Source organism: Calidris pugnax, unplaced genomic scaffold (assembly GCF_001431845.1).
Source record: "Calidris pugnax isolate Ruff unplaced genomic scaffold, ASM143184v1 scaffold24, whole genome shotgun sequence".
Taxonomy (NCBI): Eukaryota; Metazoa; Chordata; class Aves; order Charadriiformes; family Scolopacidae; genus Calidris; species Calidris pugnax.
Genome location: NW_015090922.1, coordinates 2,749,729 through 2,767,772, shown reverse-complemented (window position 1 = coordinate 2,767,772; position 18,044 = coordinate 2,749,729). Strand labels below are relative to the sequence as shown.

The window sequence follows — 18,044 nt, the reverse complement described above, 5'->3', positions numbered from 1 at the left end:
TAAAAAAAAAAAAAAAAAAAAGGGAAAAGAGAAAGACGTGAACCTGACAGCTCAGCAACTGGCAACTGTTTAGTTCGAGCGTTTTTCCTGGGGGCAGAAAATTCGTACTGGAGCATCAGGAAGCGGACAGATGAAGCAACCCACTGTGCACGCTGTGCTCCCTAACTGGACCATATCAGTGCCCATTTTCTGAAGCTGTGAGCTCACCAGTTCCAGAAAGCAGGATCTCTTTAAAATGCCTTTCCTTGAAACACCCTAAAATATTAGCTAATTCTTAAAAACCTTGGGTACTGTCTTTATATAGGGAGCACGCACATGCACCTGTGAATTCTGGGCCAGTGAAAGATTGTGAGCTGACAGGCTTGGGACCGCGGCAGATGAGTACATCATGCATGTAGTAAAGTGGGCTCCCCTCCGTGTCCCTCTCTGACCATTTTCATGGGCCATTTATCAACAGAGTGAGGAGCTCCGTGTCCCTTCTTGTCCTCTCTGCTGAGAACATAAATGAGAAAGGCAAATAAGAGCAACCTCTTAGGAGGGAGGGGACGTGTCCTGCTGCGTATTGCACTGCAATTAAGCAACTTGTTTTGCTTCCCAGCATGACTGAGGCGGCAGGGTGAAACTGGAACAACGGTATTAGTTACAAAAAGAGAAGGAGAAAAAGAGTAGAAGGAGAAGCAGCAGGGAGACAGAAGGCAAATGCAGTAAAATGGAAAAAAAGTGGGTCCAAACCAAAACCAAGGCCCTTATTGCAAGCAGAACCAAGCTGACCACTGAAACGCAGAGGTGATGGGAAAGAGCTGCTGGACCCCCAAACCAGGAACCTTGTATTTCTTCCCTGCCTCTTCATTGTAATTTGAACCAGTTGTATTAAGAAAACAGCTCCCTCTGCTCTTACTGGAGAACAGAGGGAACTTATGCATGCACCCCTTGGACTTCATTTAAATTTAAGTGGCTTTTCTTCCTTCTCCAGTTTTCCTGGGTTATAAAATGTCCCCACATAGCAGCTCCCCCCGTCCTGCAAGCCAGTCCCTTCACCTTGCTGAGGAAATCTGCCTCAAGAATCCCAGCCAGCCATCGCTGCCCAGTTTCTGTGTGGGGTCTATGTCAATTATTAAAAGTCTGCTTTGACACCTGGACAACAAATAATTTAATCTCAAACTAACACCCTTTCTGTTAGTGTTAAACACTGTCATGGAAAGGTAGGGCTGGAAGAATGGGCTGTGTGCTACTGTATAATGGTAGTAGCAAGAGAAATCTAATGCAGGAAGGAAGTTATAGACATTATTCTGGGGGAGAAACATTTTTCTGTCTATTCTGGCTGCACACCCCAGCCTGGGAGAGTGGTAGGCAAAGCAGGGCCTGTCTCCCCTCCACCATCCTGCAATTCCTTTGGGAACCGTGTCACAGGGACAATGGGAGATGCTGCTGACTTTTGGGGCAGATGTTTCCCTGCTTTCTCCTCCTTCTTGCCCTGGAGTCCTCCCTGACAATCCACGGGAGGCCAAGAACAGGAGCTTGAGATGTGCCTCTCTCATCTGACAGCTGATATGGTAAGCTCTGCTACCATCTGTAGCACAGTGCAGAGAGGAATAAACAGCTTTTGTGGCAGAGGAAGCAAGTTTTGCATAAACATGACAATGGTCTCTGCGCTCCAGTGCCTGAGCTGCTGTTTTCCCTTGAACTCAATAGGTGTCTTCAGATAATTGCCAAGAGAGGATTTACTTCACCTAATGCGCAGGGAGTATTAGCAGGGCTGCATTCATTTAACTGCCTAAGATAGACACGAAGACCAGAAAATCCCAAATTTGGATTTGTCACAGAACAAAACTCTGAAATCAATGTCACTTTAATGCAAGAGGGTTTAATTCACAGGATTTTACTGGAGTTCAGCCCACGCGACAGGAAAAGCTTCTGTTGGTGGAACAGACAATATTTCTGGCTGCAATTTTGATGACTGCTGACCAATTTGCCCAGTACCATCAGTCTGGAATTAATCTACATGCGGAAAACAGTGCAGTGGCCAAGTTTAGTTCTCCCAAGCTGGGAATCACACAGAAACGGAACGAGAAGGGGCCCCAAAGCTCACATAGAGCATCCCACCCCAGTGTTTTCTTGGTCTCTATTTATAATAGTCTTTAAAGATCTCTTGTAAGGGAGGTTTTTGACAGCTTTCTCAGACCCTTGCTCCTGCTTGTAACCATCCCTGTGGCTAGAAGGTTTTTCCTCATATCTAACCTAATTCTCTCAAGCTGCAATTAAGCCTATTATTCTTGTCCTACTTATGTGGATAATTCCCTCCTCCTTTGCAAAACACGCTTCTTATAGGAAACCAAACTTCTCTGTCCCCTTTGGTGTTCTGTTGTTCACACCGAACTCTACACGATCTCTAACGTGACATGTGAGGACAGGCTCTTCCAAACTTCTAGTAATTCTGAATTCTCTCTTGGTTTCCATCTAGCTACTTCTCATTTACCTTGAAGAGGGAAAAAAATTGCTCAACACTTGACACGCTGCTCTAGCTGAGGTCTTACTCGTGCTGAGTGGAGCTGAAGGATTGCTTCATGCGTTTCATGAGTTATAGTTCTGTGTAAACATCCTCGTATTGACATTCAGCTTTTTCACAACCACCAGGTCATGTTGACTCATGCTCGGGCTGTGATTCACTCCCTGCAGAGCTGCTGCAAGACCTTGGATCCCCACCCTGCCCCCAGCACTCTGCAGGTCAAGCCCTCCTTCATAAATCAGTATTGAAGGCTGACACATGGCTCGTTTCTCCTCCTCCTCCTTTTTAATTTTTAGAAATATTGGCATGGTGAAGCCAGTTCTTGTTTTGCTTTCCTGGAGTTCTCAGTACGTACCTCTTCCTCCGTCTGCCAAAGGCACACAGGTTGTCCATCTTCTGCTTCTTCCCTCACCAACGAGGGTTTTCCTGGGTTTGTTTTAAGGCACATCCAGTTAGCTCAAGCGAAAAACAGCTTATGATCTGCATCAGACATGCTCATCCTCCCATCTGGCTTCATTTGCACAGCAAACGTCCTGTCACGATCTTACCAGCTCTCTCGTCTCTCAGGGTCCTACGAGAATCCTCCCAAGGCTCGGGGAGGTCTTAGGCCAGGGAGCTGCTGGGTTCCACAGGTTTAGCAGGGTCTCTGGGGAGCGGGGCAGGCTGGGGGGCACCAGGGGACAGCCCTCAGCCCTGGGCAGCAGTTTGGGGGTTGGGGCAGAGGCACAGATCCGAGGACAGGCAGACCTCTCTCGAGAATTCAAGCCCCATGTGTTAAAAAAAACAAAGCGGCAGAAACAGCCCTCTCTTTCCCCCCCAAATATCCAAGCACGCAAAACCCCCCGGCTCAATCACACAAGTAACGCCCCTCAAATCTCCCGCTTTCAGAAAAAGTCCTATACATCATATGCAGAAAATGGTAAAAACCTCTCTTTTACTTTTGCAAGCTCTATTTAGTATGGTGCTATCAAAGGACTGTCGAGCAATATTAATACATCAATGTTTTCTAGTGTATTTGTAGTTCTGCACTTTTAAAAATAAAAGTGGTCTAATAAGGCATAAATTTACATTTGTTAAGTTACCCTGTCTGGCTCCCTTAACAAAATGACTGCAATCTAATACGTACAGCAGTGTAAATCTGCGAAACCCTAGCACTACAAATATTAATCAGAAACTTTCGTAACAGGAATTAATAAATGGAAGCCCAGAAATTTAATAAGGAATGAAATTTCACAAGCTGTTAAAAGACCAGAAAAGGCAGATTTAATAATATTTTGTAGGGTGTCTAAAGTAAATTCAATACATTATGAAGTGAAAATCACTTAACTGACTGTAGGCTGGAGACGTGCTTCAGTTCAGGGCTGGTTCTGCAGCGTTCGTGTCTTGTTTGCTGGGGTGACAGTCCTGAAGTTCAGCTGGTGGGATAAACACCTCTGGGAAGCGGGGGACCTAAAAAGGAAGGAGTAGCAGAGAAAGTACTAATACCCAATAGAGACAGCTCTGGGATAAACCTGAAGATACAATTGCAATTGAGACAATTTCAGCAACAAACCCCCAAACAACAAATCTTATGTAGGCAAGAATGAAGGATAACGTGGAATCTGTCTTCTCTTTCAATACCGATGGCTACATTCTCATCAATGATACAGTAGAATAACTGAGATTATTGTAATAATTGCCTCTCCATTACACAGTTTTTTGTCTCCATTTGCTTCTTGCTGACAGGATGCTAATAAACACTTTCTCAAATGGTTGCCGCATATGTGTCATTCTAGCAGCCTGACTCATAAGTGGGGCCACTAGATGCTACTACAGTACAAATAAGTAGTTAAAAACTCATCAAACAATAACAGAACAACTCATAGCCGTCCTCTGTTTAAGGCAATTGAGATATTATTGGTTTACTTTCTACATAAAATCAGAACTCAGTCGCATTTTTTCCTTTGGTTTAGAAGAGCCCACACGCTGGCAATCTCTGTCATTAACATACGGCGAGTTCTTCCTGCAAACGCCGCCAGTTTAACATATGTTTCATTTGCACAATACCAAAAATAAGAGGAGAAAATCTGCTTGGCTCTCAGGAAGTGTATGAAACGAGCCAAGAATTTTTCTGACAAAGAAGGAAGAGCCTGTAACACCACAAAAATGAGCCGTTCAGCCACGCTTCAGCAGAATGCTCTGCCGTAGCACGTGAGGGAGAGAAGAGCCTCCCCAGAAGCTGTGCTACCGCTGTGCCCAGTCCATGTGCAGTTCCACTCTCTGCTGTTGTAGCTGGATAATGAATATAACCCTGAAAACAGCCCAGAGTGAGTGTTGTGCTGCCATCTCAGCCTTCAGGTGGGAGCTGGTGAAGGAAGTGAAGAAGGGTAAAAAAGGCCAACTACACACAGTGGGTTAAGTCAAAAGGACTGAAACGGAACTTTATTATTTTTTTTTTTTAAAAAGTATTCTACAATAATGGCTCAGAATACTACCACAACACACAGGGACAAGGCAGTGCTCTGGGCTATGACTGTAGATTACTCTAGTGTATATATATTTGTAAGAGCTTAAGAAAAGTTGAAGCAGAGAAGTTCAACATTTCTTAAGCACATATTTCATAATTTTAACATTTTCTTGATCTCTTATAGCAGGATTTATCAAATGCAATGTAGTCACAGAAGTCTTGCATAAATACAAATATCGATACTTTACCTTGAATATTGTATATGATATAAATTCTGCCTTACCTTTAAAAAAATCTCCAGATCATTATGAGACCTGGGAGTCTTTCCTTTTCTTTCTCTTTAAGAGTTTTTAAATATATATATATATTTATATATATTTGCTATCGTACATCAAAGTATATATGAATCCCATCATTTCTGTTATATTTCCTGCAGACATGGTCTGAAACAGTATCACCAACAACTAAATCAAAAGCTTCCTGGTTATCATAGGAAAGCCAAAGAGGATCTTTCCTCTTTTTTTTGTGTTTCAGTACTAGTATTTTTTTAAACTCGTAAGGATTCTTCATAAACTAGAGGTCCATAGATCATTTAAAGCAGTCTTTATAAGCAAATTTACATACTTTGACATGCTTTTGTGAGGCAGTTAGTATCAAAATCCAATAGCATTTCTTACAGAGCCATATGACTTTCTGCGATGCAGATATACATTTCATTTCTAAAAAGCCACAGTTCTTTTTCTACATCTGCTCTCATCAAATCCCCAGGATTCATTCATAAAACTGCTGCTGTTCCAAGTGCTGAGGCGCTTATCCCTGCTGTGGATTAAGATGTGTACCCAATCTGGTGACATCATCACGTGGAAGATTGATAAGTAGGAAAATAGCCTCCCCAAATCCACAGATAGTCTTTTCTATCTCTAAATCCTCATGATTCATGTCACCCAACAGTGCAATACGACGAAGACACGTCTGTGTGCAGGCTAAGGGTCTTCTTCCATCAAAGGAATCTCTAGGGGGAAACAAGAAATAGCATTGGTTGCTGATTGTAACTTCCCTTTATGCTTTTGCAGACTGTTAGTATTGGCAGTTCTACAAAATCAGGAATGAAGCCTGCAAAAATCTGGGCAAGACATATGGTATTGCCAATTCTAGACCCGCTTACGCTCTAACACCGATATGAAAATCAAGCTACTAAAACTAACCAGATTTTCTAAAACAAGCCAGGCCCACAAAAAGCTAAATGCATTTAAACCTAAATCCTTTCTACTAGATTGATCGCTGAATCAGTGTTCAGAGTAGAGAGGGACTTTTACTGGCATTATCATAACTTCTAACTATAACATAATTATCATAACAGGAGGGCTTCCTTCACCCAGAGCTTCACCCACACTAAATTTAGGACACTGGGCTTCAGCTCTGCTGCCAATAAATCCCACAGAGATTGCTTTGCCCAGTGACTCTCAGCAAATATGGAGAGCAGGATCAGAGCCACTCCTCTTAAACATCTCCAAGGAAAGCTAGCTCGTTTCCTTGACACCATACAGCTTGTTAGAACTCAATTAAATTATATCAATGCATGCTTATGTTTGATTTAAATGCAGATAGTAATATATGGCGGTCTCCCTTCTCATGCATGGTCCTGTGGGTACTTTCCCCTCATGCTGTGACTCCCATCTCTATGGTTTAACATGTATGTGCTTTAGACTGAACAGTTTGCTTCACACACAGACACGATGAGCTTGTTAATAAAGGCTGCTAATTTTGGCTTAGTATGAAAACATGATTGGCTTTCCATTTTAAGGAGAAAATGCTGTTCTCTGCTGTGAAAGCCATGGCATGTGAGGGAGTTGTGAGTGTAGGAGTTGAGGAGCAGATGAACAGACCAACACAGGCAAGATGATGGTTGGCTTTGCGGCTGTACACAGGTGCCTGCTGACATCCCTGTTGAGAAGAGTGCTGTTACGGGTTCTGGACAGGAACCTTCTGGCCTGTGATTCAGGTCCCTGGCACCACAGCCAGCAAGGACATAAGATAAGAAGCTCTATGACCACCTTTTTGGAGGTGTTCAAGGCCAGGCTGGATGGGGCTTGGAGCAACCTGGTCTAGCGGGAGGTGTCCCTGCCCATGGCAGAGGGGTTGGAACTGGGTGATCTTTAAGGTCCCTTCCAACCCAAACCATTCTAGTATGGTTTTTAAAATGTCCAAATTACGATGTAGACAAAAACATGGAGAAAGTAGGAGCAGGTCCTGCTCTGACAGTACAAACAAATGATGGCTCCTGCTGATGGGCCCTCCTATGGCACCTTTGCAAGACTCACCATCTGCAATGTCGATCCGGGGACTGGTGGAGGCAGCCTCCCCGGCAGCGCCCCGGGGTACGTCAGTTCGGTCCGAAGCGGGAGGCGCTGCCGCTTGGCATCCCGGGGACGGGCACAGACTTTGGAGCAGTTCAGAGGAGCCCGACCTACTGTCATGGGTCTCAAACTGGCCGGGCAGCGTGTCTGTAACCCTGGGGCCAGGGTAAGCCGGAGGATTCTGATCTTCTGGCTGCAAAATATGCCCCTGCTCGGCGGTAGCTGAGTATCCGGGTGCCAGCGCGTTCAAGCCGCTGCTCACGGCTTCATCGTAGGAAGGCAGCATGACAGGAACGCCATCCACCACCACGAAGTCGGGGTCGCCCATGGAGCCCTCCTGGTTGCCTCTACGTCAAACACAGAGGAGTTATCACAGAGAGCAGGAGCACATCAGAAAGCATCTCAGGGCAACTGATGAACTTAAGTATTAAGGCAGCGCTTTCTAGTCGCGCAAAACGAAGCTGCAGGGTCATTGACATGGACAGAAATGTCCGCTGCTCTGGTTTGCAAAACTCTGCTCAGGTTGACAGTCTGGGATCAGTTACAATCAGAAATGTGAAACCATCAATGGGAAGAACAATTTTGAGATGGGGAGGAAAACAGGTGCTTGGTAGAGATAAGGAGCACCATTTGCTGTGCTGGGCACAGTAGACATCATGGATATGAGCTCACAAATGTAGTTCACCAGTGTCTGAGCCCTTGGAAACTTCTGTGCTACAGCACAAAACTGTTTACAGCCCACGTGAACAGGCACTGAGATGACTACTGCCGCATGAAAGGGCTTTGCTGGCCAGATTTGTGGCCTCCTTCAGGTCTTACTTTCAAAGGAGGAAGGCTTCCCTCACCAGCTGGTTTCTTTTTCAAGCAAAACATTTCTATTAACTGGGAAGGTCTGTTAAACTCTAAAGTATCTGTTTAGTAGTGATTAAATCACAGCAGATTCCTAGCAGGAGGGAATTGGTCCCGGGTATGTTTAGGACATGAAAATGTCTGAAAAGGAGAGAGAGGAGAGAAAGCCATTTCCATAAGCTAGACAAGTACAGGCTATAAAACTAAATGCAGTGCAGGCCACTACCCTAAAGATCTTCCTAGTTATATACAAATATGTGTATTACTCCCCATACGTTTTATACATGCACATATATATGTATATAAATTTACACATTGCTTATATAAACTGTATACTTTTATGTATACATTTCTTTAACATTAAGATCAGCACATCCTTTCTGCTGCATGTATTTACTGATGTACAGCTTTTTTCATCTGTTTTCTGCAAGTGGTAGAATAAAGATGCAAGAAAAAGCCGGCAAGGAGTCCCACAGTGAGGGTGCACAGCAAACTGGGCAGACTGGAAACTAGAACCAAGTCTAGACCCAGATAGAGTACTAGTTTTGCCTAACCCTCTGCGTGCCTGCCTTTGTTTTTCCAGTTGTAAGATAATAATACCCACCTACCTGTCTCATGAGGAGAGCTGTGAGAATCAATGACAAATGCTCAGAGCTGCACGGTATTTTATGGAAATAAAGGAAGATGTGGGAGATGTTTATGAATCATGGTTTAAATAATACTCATGAAGGGAAAGCAAACTTTTAATATAAATTTGTCCATAGAGAAAAAGAACATCTTTCTTAAAACTTACATTACTAAGTCTACAGTAGTTAAAAAATTAATTCCCCCAGCACCTGAAAATGAATATTTAAAAATATTGTCAGCTATTTTTACATGCAGAAGCAGCAATTCTCAGTAGTAGAGCTGTAATTACTCCCAAAGTGTGTCTGGCAAACTTTGCCTTTTATCTTAGTTGCAGAAAGGACTACAGCAGGTTTCTGGAGGTGCCCTTCCACACAGGTGGCTCAGAGACTTCTGCTCAGAGCAGCAGCTGGTGGTTGGGCAAGGCTTGTGAGCTGCTCCGTCTCCTCCGTAAAGAACGCTGAATGTAGAGACTCAAAGTCCTCAAAAAAAAAAAAAAAAAGTAGAAAAAGAAAAGAGGAGAGTACAAACCTTGGAAGGAAATGTGTCTTAAATTTGGTCTGGAACATCCTGGCTAAAATAACCAGTAGCAGTACTAATAGAACGCTGGTAGCAGTAAATGCCACTATTTTCCATGTGGTCAGGAGGGTCTCCTGTGTATTTGGCCAGGTTTGTTCTGGAACAAAAAGGCAATACAAGAGTTGTGCTTGATTATTAGTGTTGCTATTTTGTATTAGTACTTCAACAATACTCAGAAGTGCCAGTTAGGAAAAGAGAGGTTATATATATATATGTTGTATAAATAAGCATGAAACCAATGCCATATACCAAAAGTAACCTTAACAGTAAGCTGCCACAGGGGCTGGACCTCCCTTTTTCCCTTTGGCTTTTATTTTATGCATGCAATTATGAACTTAGTTTATATACGTATAAAAACATCCATAAGACGCTCCAAAATATATTTGAAGAGCTAATTATTTAAATGGTTCAGCATCTTGGAAACAAAAATATACTGTATTTATAATTGCATCTTAAAATCAGTGTTCATCACTTAACCATGAAACAGATGAAGTTTGGGGAGACCTTAGAGCTCCTTCAAGGACCTAAAGGGGCTACAGGAGAGATGGGGAGCCACAGATCCCTTGATCAGGGAGGGGAGCCACAGAATGAGGGGTAATGGTTTTAATCTGAAAGAGGGGAGATGTAGATTAGATCGCAGGAAGGAGTTATTTGCTGTGAGGGTGGTGAGGCACTGGAACAGGTTGCCCAGAGAAGCTGTGGCTGCCCCATCCCTGGAGGGGTTCAAGGCCAGGCTGGATGGGGCTTGGAGCAACCTAGTCTGGTGGGAGGTGTCTCTGCCCATGGCAGGGGGGTTGGAACTGGGTGATCCAAGAGGACAGGAGTGATGCCATGGCTGGTCCCTCACCTGTTTTGACGCAGTACACTTGGTAGGAGGGGAACCACTCTCCGTACTGGCAGGTGATGTACTTGTAGTCATTGGTGAGAGTGTAGCCAGGGTCACAGTAAAACTCCACCACCGTCCCGTGGTTGTAGCGCTCGCAAGGCCGTGGGTGGCAGATGTAGTCTCCATGACTCACCATTGGAGGTAGTGGGCAAACTTGGGCAAATAAAGAGAAAAGGAGAAAGCCATTAACACCAACAACCCCCTGCTGGGCAGCTTCAGCATATCAAAATGCACAGGGAGCACTTCAAGCTGCTTTTCAGACTTTTTGCAGGTTGGGGGTTTGTCTTGGTGGTACCAGAGCACTGGTGCTGGGAGACCTGCTGCCCATCTGCACCAGTAGATGGATGCACACACCTCCCAGGGGAGCAACACGCGCTAGGGGGGGTCACCTTCAGCTCTCACCAACACCAGTGAGCTCTGCGGTCACCTGCTTGTTCAAAGGCTGGGGAGATGGGAGCTGAGGGCCAGCAGAAGACAAAAAGGGAATCCTATGCCTGGAAGATGGCTATATGAGGGTAGAAGGGGACAGTCAAAATAAGGACCATCCCTCTCCTTATGAAGCATCTCAAATTCAGCTGCAGCATCCTGTTTTTTTGTTTCATCGACATAATTAAATGGTTCTATGTGCTAATTAAATTACTAAATATTCACTCTTAAAAATAAGTTTGCCATCAGCTGTGCGGCAAGAGAGGCTTGTAATTAAGCAATACTGCTTAATGCTTACACTCTGTACCACCGTAATATTCCTAAGCCGGGCTCAGACTCTATTGGTGTTATTTGTGTTCGGTTATCTCTGAGCAGCCCGGCTGATCTCGGTGGGGTTGCTCTTGGAGCGAGATCTTATAACTATAACAGAGGCAAAGCCTGTGTTAGTTAAGTGCAGTGGTTTACATAAAGTTGGGTAAATAAGACAGAATTGCAATATAAACATGTGCGATTTTTATTGTAGACCCTGAAATGAAATGAAACATCCTCTGACACGGCCAGGCAGATGAACTCGATGGCGAGCCCAGGGAACACTCTCTAGAAGCAGCAGGGGGGAAAGCAGCTCGCAAGCTGTATTTTTACAAGAGAGGAAACTTTTCCACTGAGTAAGTGTTCGTTGATTACTATTTTCTTAAGTGCGTCTAACACAGAGGGGAAAATAGCGTACAAAGTGTAATGATGTCTCAAATGGCTACATACTGACCCAAAAAGGGCTTAAATTACTGGATGGCTTGTTTTATTTCCCTTCAGAGGCAGTAACTAACTGGCTCGGTGCCCCATCTACAGGCTGTTCCCTTCACTTCGTGCCTCCCTCATGCAGGCAAGACCTACTGCATTGATTTAAATAATGAAAATGCCTTCTCTTGGAAGAAGAATCTTCCCAGAAATTACAATTCAGCTGCTTCTCTCTGTGAATCTTGTTACATGAATAATGCATTTCATAAAAAAAATACACAAGATATTAAATGAATCTTCAAGAGAGGCTGATTACAATGTGCAGCAATGTCTGTGCCCCATCCCCTGGAGACATGGTTTTGTTTGCATTTTCACTGGCAAGGCTTAATAATAACTTGAAATCAGAGCAAGTAATTCACATAAAAATTCACATCCTTGATCCTCTGCATACTTTCCAAAGTCTCTGGGCCCACGAGAAAGAGGAATGCTTTACTGGGAAGTCAACTCAAGATTGAAAACAATTGTCTTAAGATGAGGGCAAAGGTGTTAGACTGAAATAGTAGGACAGCACCTTCTGTCCATCTCAAGGATCATTCTTCTATTAAAAAGAAAACGATCAGTGAAAGCAACGATTCTGGCCTGCCATAAAGAGACTTGGTATATTTTTATTATCTACTCCTAGAGCATGAGAACAAAGGAAGGCAACAATTGAAACTTCTTTGCAGCTGAGTTTTGCTGAGCTACGACAGGCTGCAAGAGACGTGTAGATGCCCAACACCTTCCTAGCAACCAGCCAAGTAGAGCACATCTTGTCACAGGGAGCAACCATTCCAAGAAACAAATGTCTCCTCCTCAGCAATGTCCCTGCTGTCTCATCCCTAATGTCACCACAGGCCAAAGCAGCCTGCTAAATAGAAAGCCTCAGTGCTGCTGTCCCAGCGATGTGGATCAGCTCAGGAATGACATATTTCCAGGCAGATTAAAAAAAAAACCATTACTCTTCATGTAGGGTATGTCCTCAGTGCTAAGAGCGGGTGCCATCCCTCCCTCTGACACCCTCCATATTTCAAGGGAAACAATTATGTATTGATGCTGCCTGGAAACTTCTGCAAACAGCTCTTTCATATGCTGCAGAGTCATGAATTAGCGTTGAGTTCTAAGCAGTCATACCTGCCAACAGCTCTTGTATTAAACACTCTAACAAACAGCAGATGCAACGGAGCTTGTTTGAAAATGAGGGCGTTTAGGTCAAGTGAAACAGTGTTCAGGTTTGGAGCCTCTTTTTCCAAATCAAATCAAATTGAATTAAATACATCATGAACAACCAAAAAGGAATTAATATTGAGCTCTGGGCAGTTAGTCATACTCCCAGTCCCTTTCTCAGCTTGTTTCATTCCCATGATCATTCTGGCCCAAGATACTTTAAAGTCAGTGGCAGGACAGCCATGAAGTGGCCTTAGTTTTGATCATAGAAAAGCAGAATTACAGAAGTCTGGAGCACCGCTGAACACTCTTGGCTCCTAAAGACAGAAGATTTTGGCAGGGTCAGAAGATTTGACAGGGTGAGATCCCTCACTTCTGGTATTTACTTAGCATTATGCTGGATACCAGTGTAAAATACTGATTACACAGATTAAAGGAATGTGCCAGATCAAGTCTGGGTGAAAACTCAGGTGGCAGAACTAAGCCCACTGCAGTTTTATAGGAAAGTTAAAATTCTAGCATTCCCAGTGATCAATCTTAATTGTATTTGGAAATTACAGGCCATGGACTTCAGGAAAAGGAATCAAACTCACCAAATGAAAATAACTACAAACTGATTAAAATAAAATTGTATCTGACAAGTACATTTTCACTGTCAAAGCTGGCAGCAGTATGAACAATAAATAATCACAGAGACAAATGAATTCTACTTCAAAAAGTTCTCACAGCTTAATAAAAGCCCTAGGTGCTGTTCTTAAATGTGACATTTACTACCAATAACTTTCAGCATCTTAATTTTATAAGGCTTTTGAGACTTTAATGTGCTAATTACAACATCCAGCATCTAGTCATATCTTCTGATGGCCAACAATAAAAGACCACATGTGTATGTCCTTCACTTTGGAGCTTGCCAGAGGTTTGGACGTAATTCAGGCAGTGGTTCTGCAATATGTGATCTTGGATCAGTCTATAGAGCAATTGGCCACAGACTGTAAGGGGACTTGTAAAAACTTTACAGCTCAGCATTCTCAGCTGAAAAGCTGAGTTGTTCATCAAAAAGTAAGAACAAGTGTGTTTATATGGCAAACAAATCCCGCCCAGGATGCTCAAGATGCCCGTTACTCAAGGAAGTTGAAGGGAGGAATTCCTGATTTGATCTGATGGACTTCCCCGCCTGCTTTCGGGAGCGGCTGGAGCTGAGGGCTCTCCTCTGAGAAAAGCCACAGGTTTTCTCCTCTGACTGTTTTTTAATGAAAGATAAGCACTCTCGGGAGGAGCTTAAAACCCAGGGAGTTGAGCCTTGTGTTACAAACAGTCAGATACTGGCTCAGAGCAGAGGACCTGTTTCAGGCCACTAGAAGAGCTTCTTATAACAAAAGACGGGGCAGTTCCCCCCTTTTGTGAGCTGTCCTGAGGTGCCAAGACCCCAAACTTGGCTTTATGGAGTCCCTACGAGAGACAGCACAGCAAAAGGCAATGCCCCCCCAGCACCCCTCTGCGTTTCAGGCCACTAGAAGAGCTTCTTATAACAAAAGACGGGGCGGTGCCCCCCTTTTGTGAGCTGTCCTGAGGTGCCAAGACCCCAAACTTGGCTTTATGGGGTCCCTGTGAGAGACAGCACAGCAAAAGGCAATACCCCCCAGCACCCCTCTGCTGTGTGATACCCACATCTCTCAGACCAGGGTCCCTGTGAGGGGAAGTGAGCTTCACCCAGAAATTTTTCCTACCCATTACTGTCAAGAAGCTTTTTAACCTCTGCCCAGAGGCTGCTGCAGTGATTCTGCACTGTTGACACTGGAACTGTAGGATGGGGGGGAAGATTTTTTGGCATTAACATATTCTCCATTAACATTGATGGCACAGAATAAAGATGTCATGTCACTTTTTAAAGCCACTGCTAGAGAGATAACAGTGGAGTTACAGATATTTACAGGGCTCAAAACGCTTCTTTTTAGTCAATCAGTTCAAGGGCTAGTCAGTTCAGTCTTTGGTCAAGGTAGGTGGGAGGGAAATTATTCAGGTTTTGCCCAGCTTTTGTATGTGAGCCAAAAAATAAAAATATCTTGAAACACAGGGTATTTACTTACTTATAAAAAAGGGGGAGGCATAAGCAAGAAGCTTATTTTCCAGCTTTGATTTTTTGAATAGTATGGTTTTTTTTCTTTAGCTACCAGTCTGCCTTTCATGTAGGACATTAGTTGCTCTGTTAGCTGAAATTTAGCAGAAACCCAGTGCACAGCCAGCCATTCTCTTGTCTGACACAGGGATGGACAGGGTTAGCCACATTTGCACCTAATCAAAAAAAAAAAAAGCTTCTTCCAAACACACTGTGAATCTCTGCTCATTATGCAAAGAATGAGAAAAGATTAAAATGATACTTCATGATGAGAAAGACACAGATAAAACCCTGCCAGTTCCGACGCGCAGGGTATCTTGCTAGGTAGCAATCAGAGAGGTGGGCACACTGTCTGGTTTGTTCACAAACTGGAAGAGAACAAGAGCTTCTCCTGACCCTCACTTGTTGTTCTTGTACATATCAGGACAGAAATCTGGACACCTGTCATCTGGCTCCTGCATTCCAACCAAGGTTTCATTCAAGCCATGTTTTACTCCATAAGACCACAGCAGTACACATCCCAGCAGGTCTGACTTCCCTTCTAGGGTGGTCTGTTCCCCACCCGAGGCTTTACTGGATTCTTGGCCCCAGTAAGGATCCTTTTCCATACATTGCCTTCATACAAACACATGCTTGGGTACTGAAAATTCATTTCTTTACAGGAACATAATAGGGGAAGATTACGTTTCTTCCTTTTCCTGCTTCTTTATGAACACTGTGCTTATAAAACCTGCTTCTTTGGGGACTTCAGTGTCATCATCACCCTTCAGACCTTCAGAATAGAATAGATGTTCAACCAAGAAGCCTTTCTCTCCTATACTTCAATCAATTCCTGTCCAGTTCTCCCCATAGACCTGGCAATTTCCCCTGGTATTACCAGCACGTGAATCACACCTGTACTGCGCAGCACAGAGCCCTAATTTCAAGCTCCCCATCCTCTTACATATAACATACACGTAACAACGTATTGTAAGATAGTCAGCATGGAGGAGAATGCAATGCCTGCACCCCACATTCAGTTGATGGAACTCCAGTATTAGCATCTTTCACAAAGGAAAACATTTTTTACTATTTATGAGTTTGTAAAAAACAACAAGCAAAGAGAAAATAAATCACTGGTGTTCAAAAAAAACAACCAGCTATTATTTGTGGGTTTTTAAACTCCAAAGACAGTATACTGTTTAGAGAATTTATTGACTTGTTAGCCAAAAAGATCTCAAGACAGAAATTGGTATTTCCAGTGCAATATCAAGTAGGGAAATGCCTAGGGGAACAGGGAGTGGATGACCAACAGGAAGAAGAGGAGGCAAAGGAAATTACTTCTGCACTTTAAATATTAAAAAAAGGATTTTTCTGCTCTATACTTAGTTTTCAATTTATAGCAATGCAAAAAACCAGAAGTATTTTAATTCTAAAGTCGCAAAACACAAACTGCCATTAAATTGTCCAGTACTGTAAGTAAGATGGAAGAAAAAATGTTGGACTCAACCACTCATACCCAGTTGAGAGCTTAAAGAAGAAATCAAGAGGTTTGTAAAAGCAAGGAAATAGCAACCTCAGTTGCTTTAAAATAAGCCCTCTCAAAACATCTCAGTCTAGAACAGCTGCTTAACGAGAATTTATTTCTAATGACACTCATCGGAAATGTAAGCAGAAGAGGAAGCATTACTAGAGTAACTTTCCACTTACCGTGAACATCAGCTTAACAATATCCTGAAGATACATTCCTATAACAAATAGGCACTGGCACTGTGAAGGGAGACCTACTGCATATCATAGCTGCACTGGAACAAGTGAGAAAAACTTAAAGGCCGTTGAATTTGTGTTCTGAAAGTGAAGACGTGCTTTAAGGAACTTTTCTGACTACTCACTCCCACAGCAAAACAACAGCACCAATAGTAATACCGGAATAGAAAGTTTAGTGGAAACAACTATGTGAGCACTAATATATGAATTAACTCCTGTTAAGCCTGACAGCAGGTCTCACTTAAAGCAACAAAGATACAAGATGTTTATTTTGAACGCTGAAGGTGCCAGCAGATGTATTTCTTGAAAGCCTACAGCAAGAATTATTAAAAATACTGTATTCTTAGCCAACTATTTCCAAATTCTTCTCAATCTTAACCTTTCTCAATCATTTAAGCTTCACAATGCCACTTAGACATTTTCTTCTGAAAAGACACCTAGCAGTTCAGCAATTTACTCTTGACCATTCAGCATCTCAGTGCTCAAGCAACTACAAACACCCCCCAGGTCTCACGGCTCCAAGTTGCTTCCACTACCCCTGGACAGTCACCCCTGGGTAATTCTGCAACATTGAGGTGAGCCTTTCAACGTGCACACAGTGAGAAGCACTTTTCACCTCCTTCCAAGTGTGAAATGAATTGAATAATTAAGTTTTTAATGAAAAGCTGCTTCTCCAGTCTAGCTTTGTCAAACACCATCGTGCTGAGAATCGCTATCACTGACACCAGCTGTACGAGCCTAAATGAAACAGAGTAAAACTAGTTTCAAGCCTACTTTAATAATAGTTTAACATTAGCTGATTCCTAAATGGAAACAGAAGGTGATTACAATTGCTTATCATACACAGAAGTTCCTTGTTACTGGAGTGACAAATTAGGGAGCCCATTTTGCTGTTCCAATCAGCTGAGCTCCTACAGCAGCATCATGCCAAATCCACACTCCTACTCAGCAATCCTGCCACTCCCAGCACAGCAACCTGTAAAACACTCATCTTAATGCCAAAGTCTTTAGTTTTAACTGCATTTCACAACAGATAGGGGCTGAAACACACCCCAAGTGACCTTTCTCCCATAAATTATAAGTTAAAAAGTGGCAATTTTCATTTAAACTACAAAAAAGTGATAAGGAGTTTGCAGCAATAGAAAGCTAGGAGTTCTTTTAGCAAGAAGCCCACAATTATCTTTAAGGAAATACTTATCCTCATTATTCACACTGGAGTGCTTGGAGCACTGTGGTCTCGTTTACAGCTGATCCTTCATCTTTCTTCATCACTTGCTTCTAGTTTTTTTTCTTCCTTTTCTTATGAGTGGTTGTCTTTATGATCGATAATGGTCTTTTTAGGACTTTGAGAAGCAGCTGCTGGGGACTGCATAGACACCCAACAGGGAGGAATCAGAGGGCTTCAAAATAAGTCACGGCTTGGGAATTTGACAGGTGTCCCAGGATAACCCTAGACCTGGAAAACCTCAAAGTGCTTAGAAGTAGAATGGAGGTGGAGGAGGGAGAGGGACCTATTGGGAAGCTGAAAACCAGACAGATCAAAGCACCTGAGAGGGACAGTCTGAAGAAGC

The 18,044-nt window shown here is 43.2% G+C and overlaps 1 protein-coding gene across 1 annotated transcript in view; it reads right to left on the bottom strand.

The window, feature by feature from the left end:
* Positions 1-4,379: 4,379 nt before the first annotated feature.
* SUSD4 (sushi domain containing 4) overlaps positions 4,380-18,044 on the bottom strand; it is a 32,952-nt gene continuing 19,287 nt past the window's right edge. The window contains exons 4-7 of the mRNA XM_014950870.1: positions 10,209-10,400; positions 9,314-9,458; positions 7,274-7,656; positions 4,380-5,964 (exon numbers count right to left, since the gene is read on the bottom strand). Of these exons, the coding sequence (XP_014806356.1) occupies positions 5,936-5,964; positions 7,274-7,656; positions 9,314-9,458; positions 10,209-10,400 (749 nt within the window). The 3' untranslated portion in view covers positions 4,380-5,935. The remainder of the gene's footprint in view (positions 5,965-7,273; positions 7,657-9,313; positions 9,459-10,208; positions 10,401-18,044) is intronic.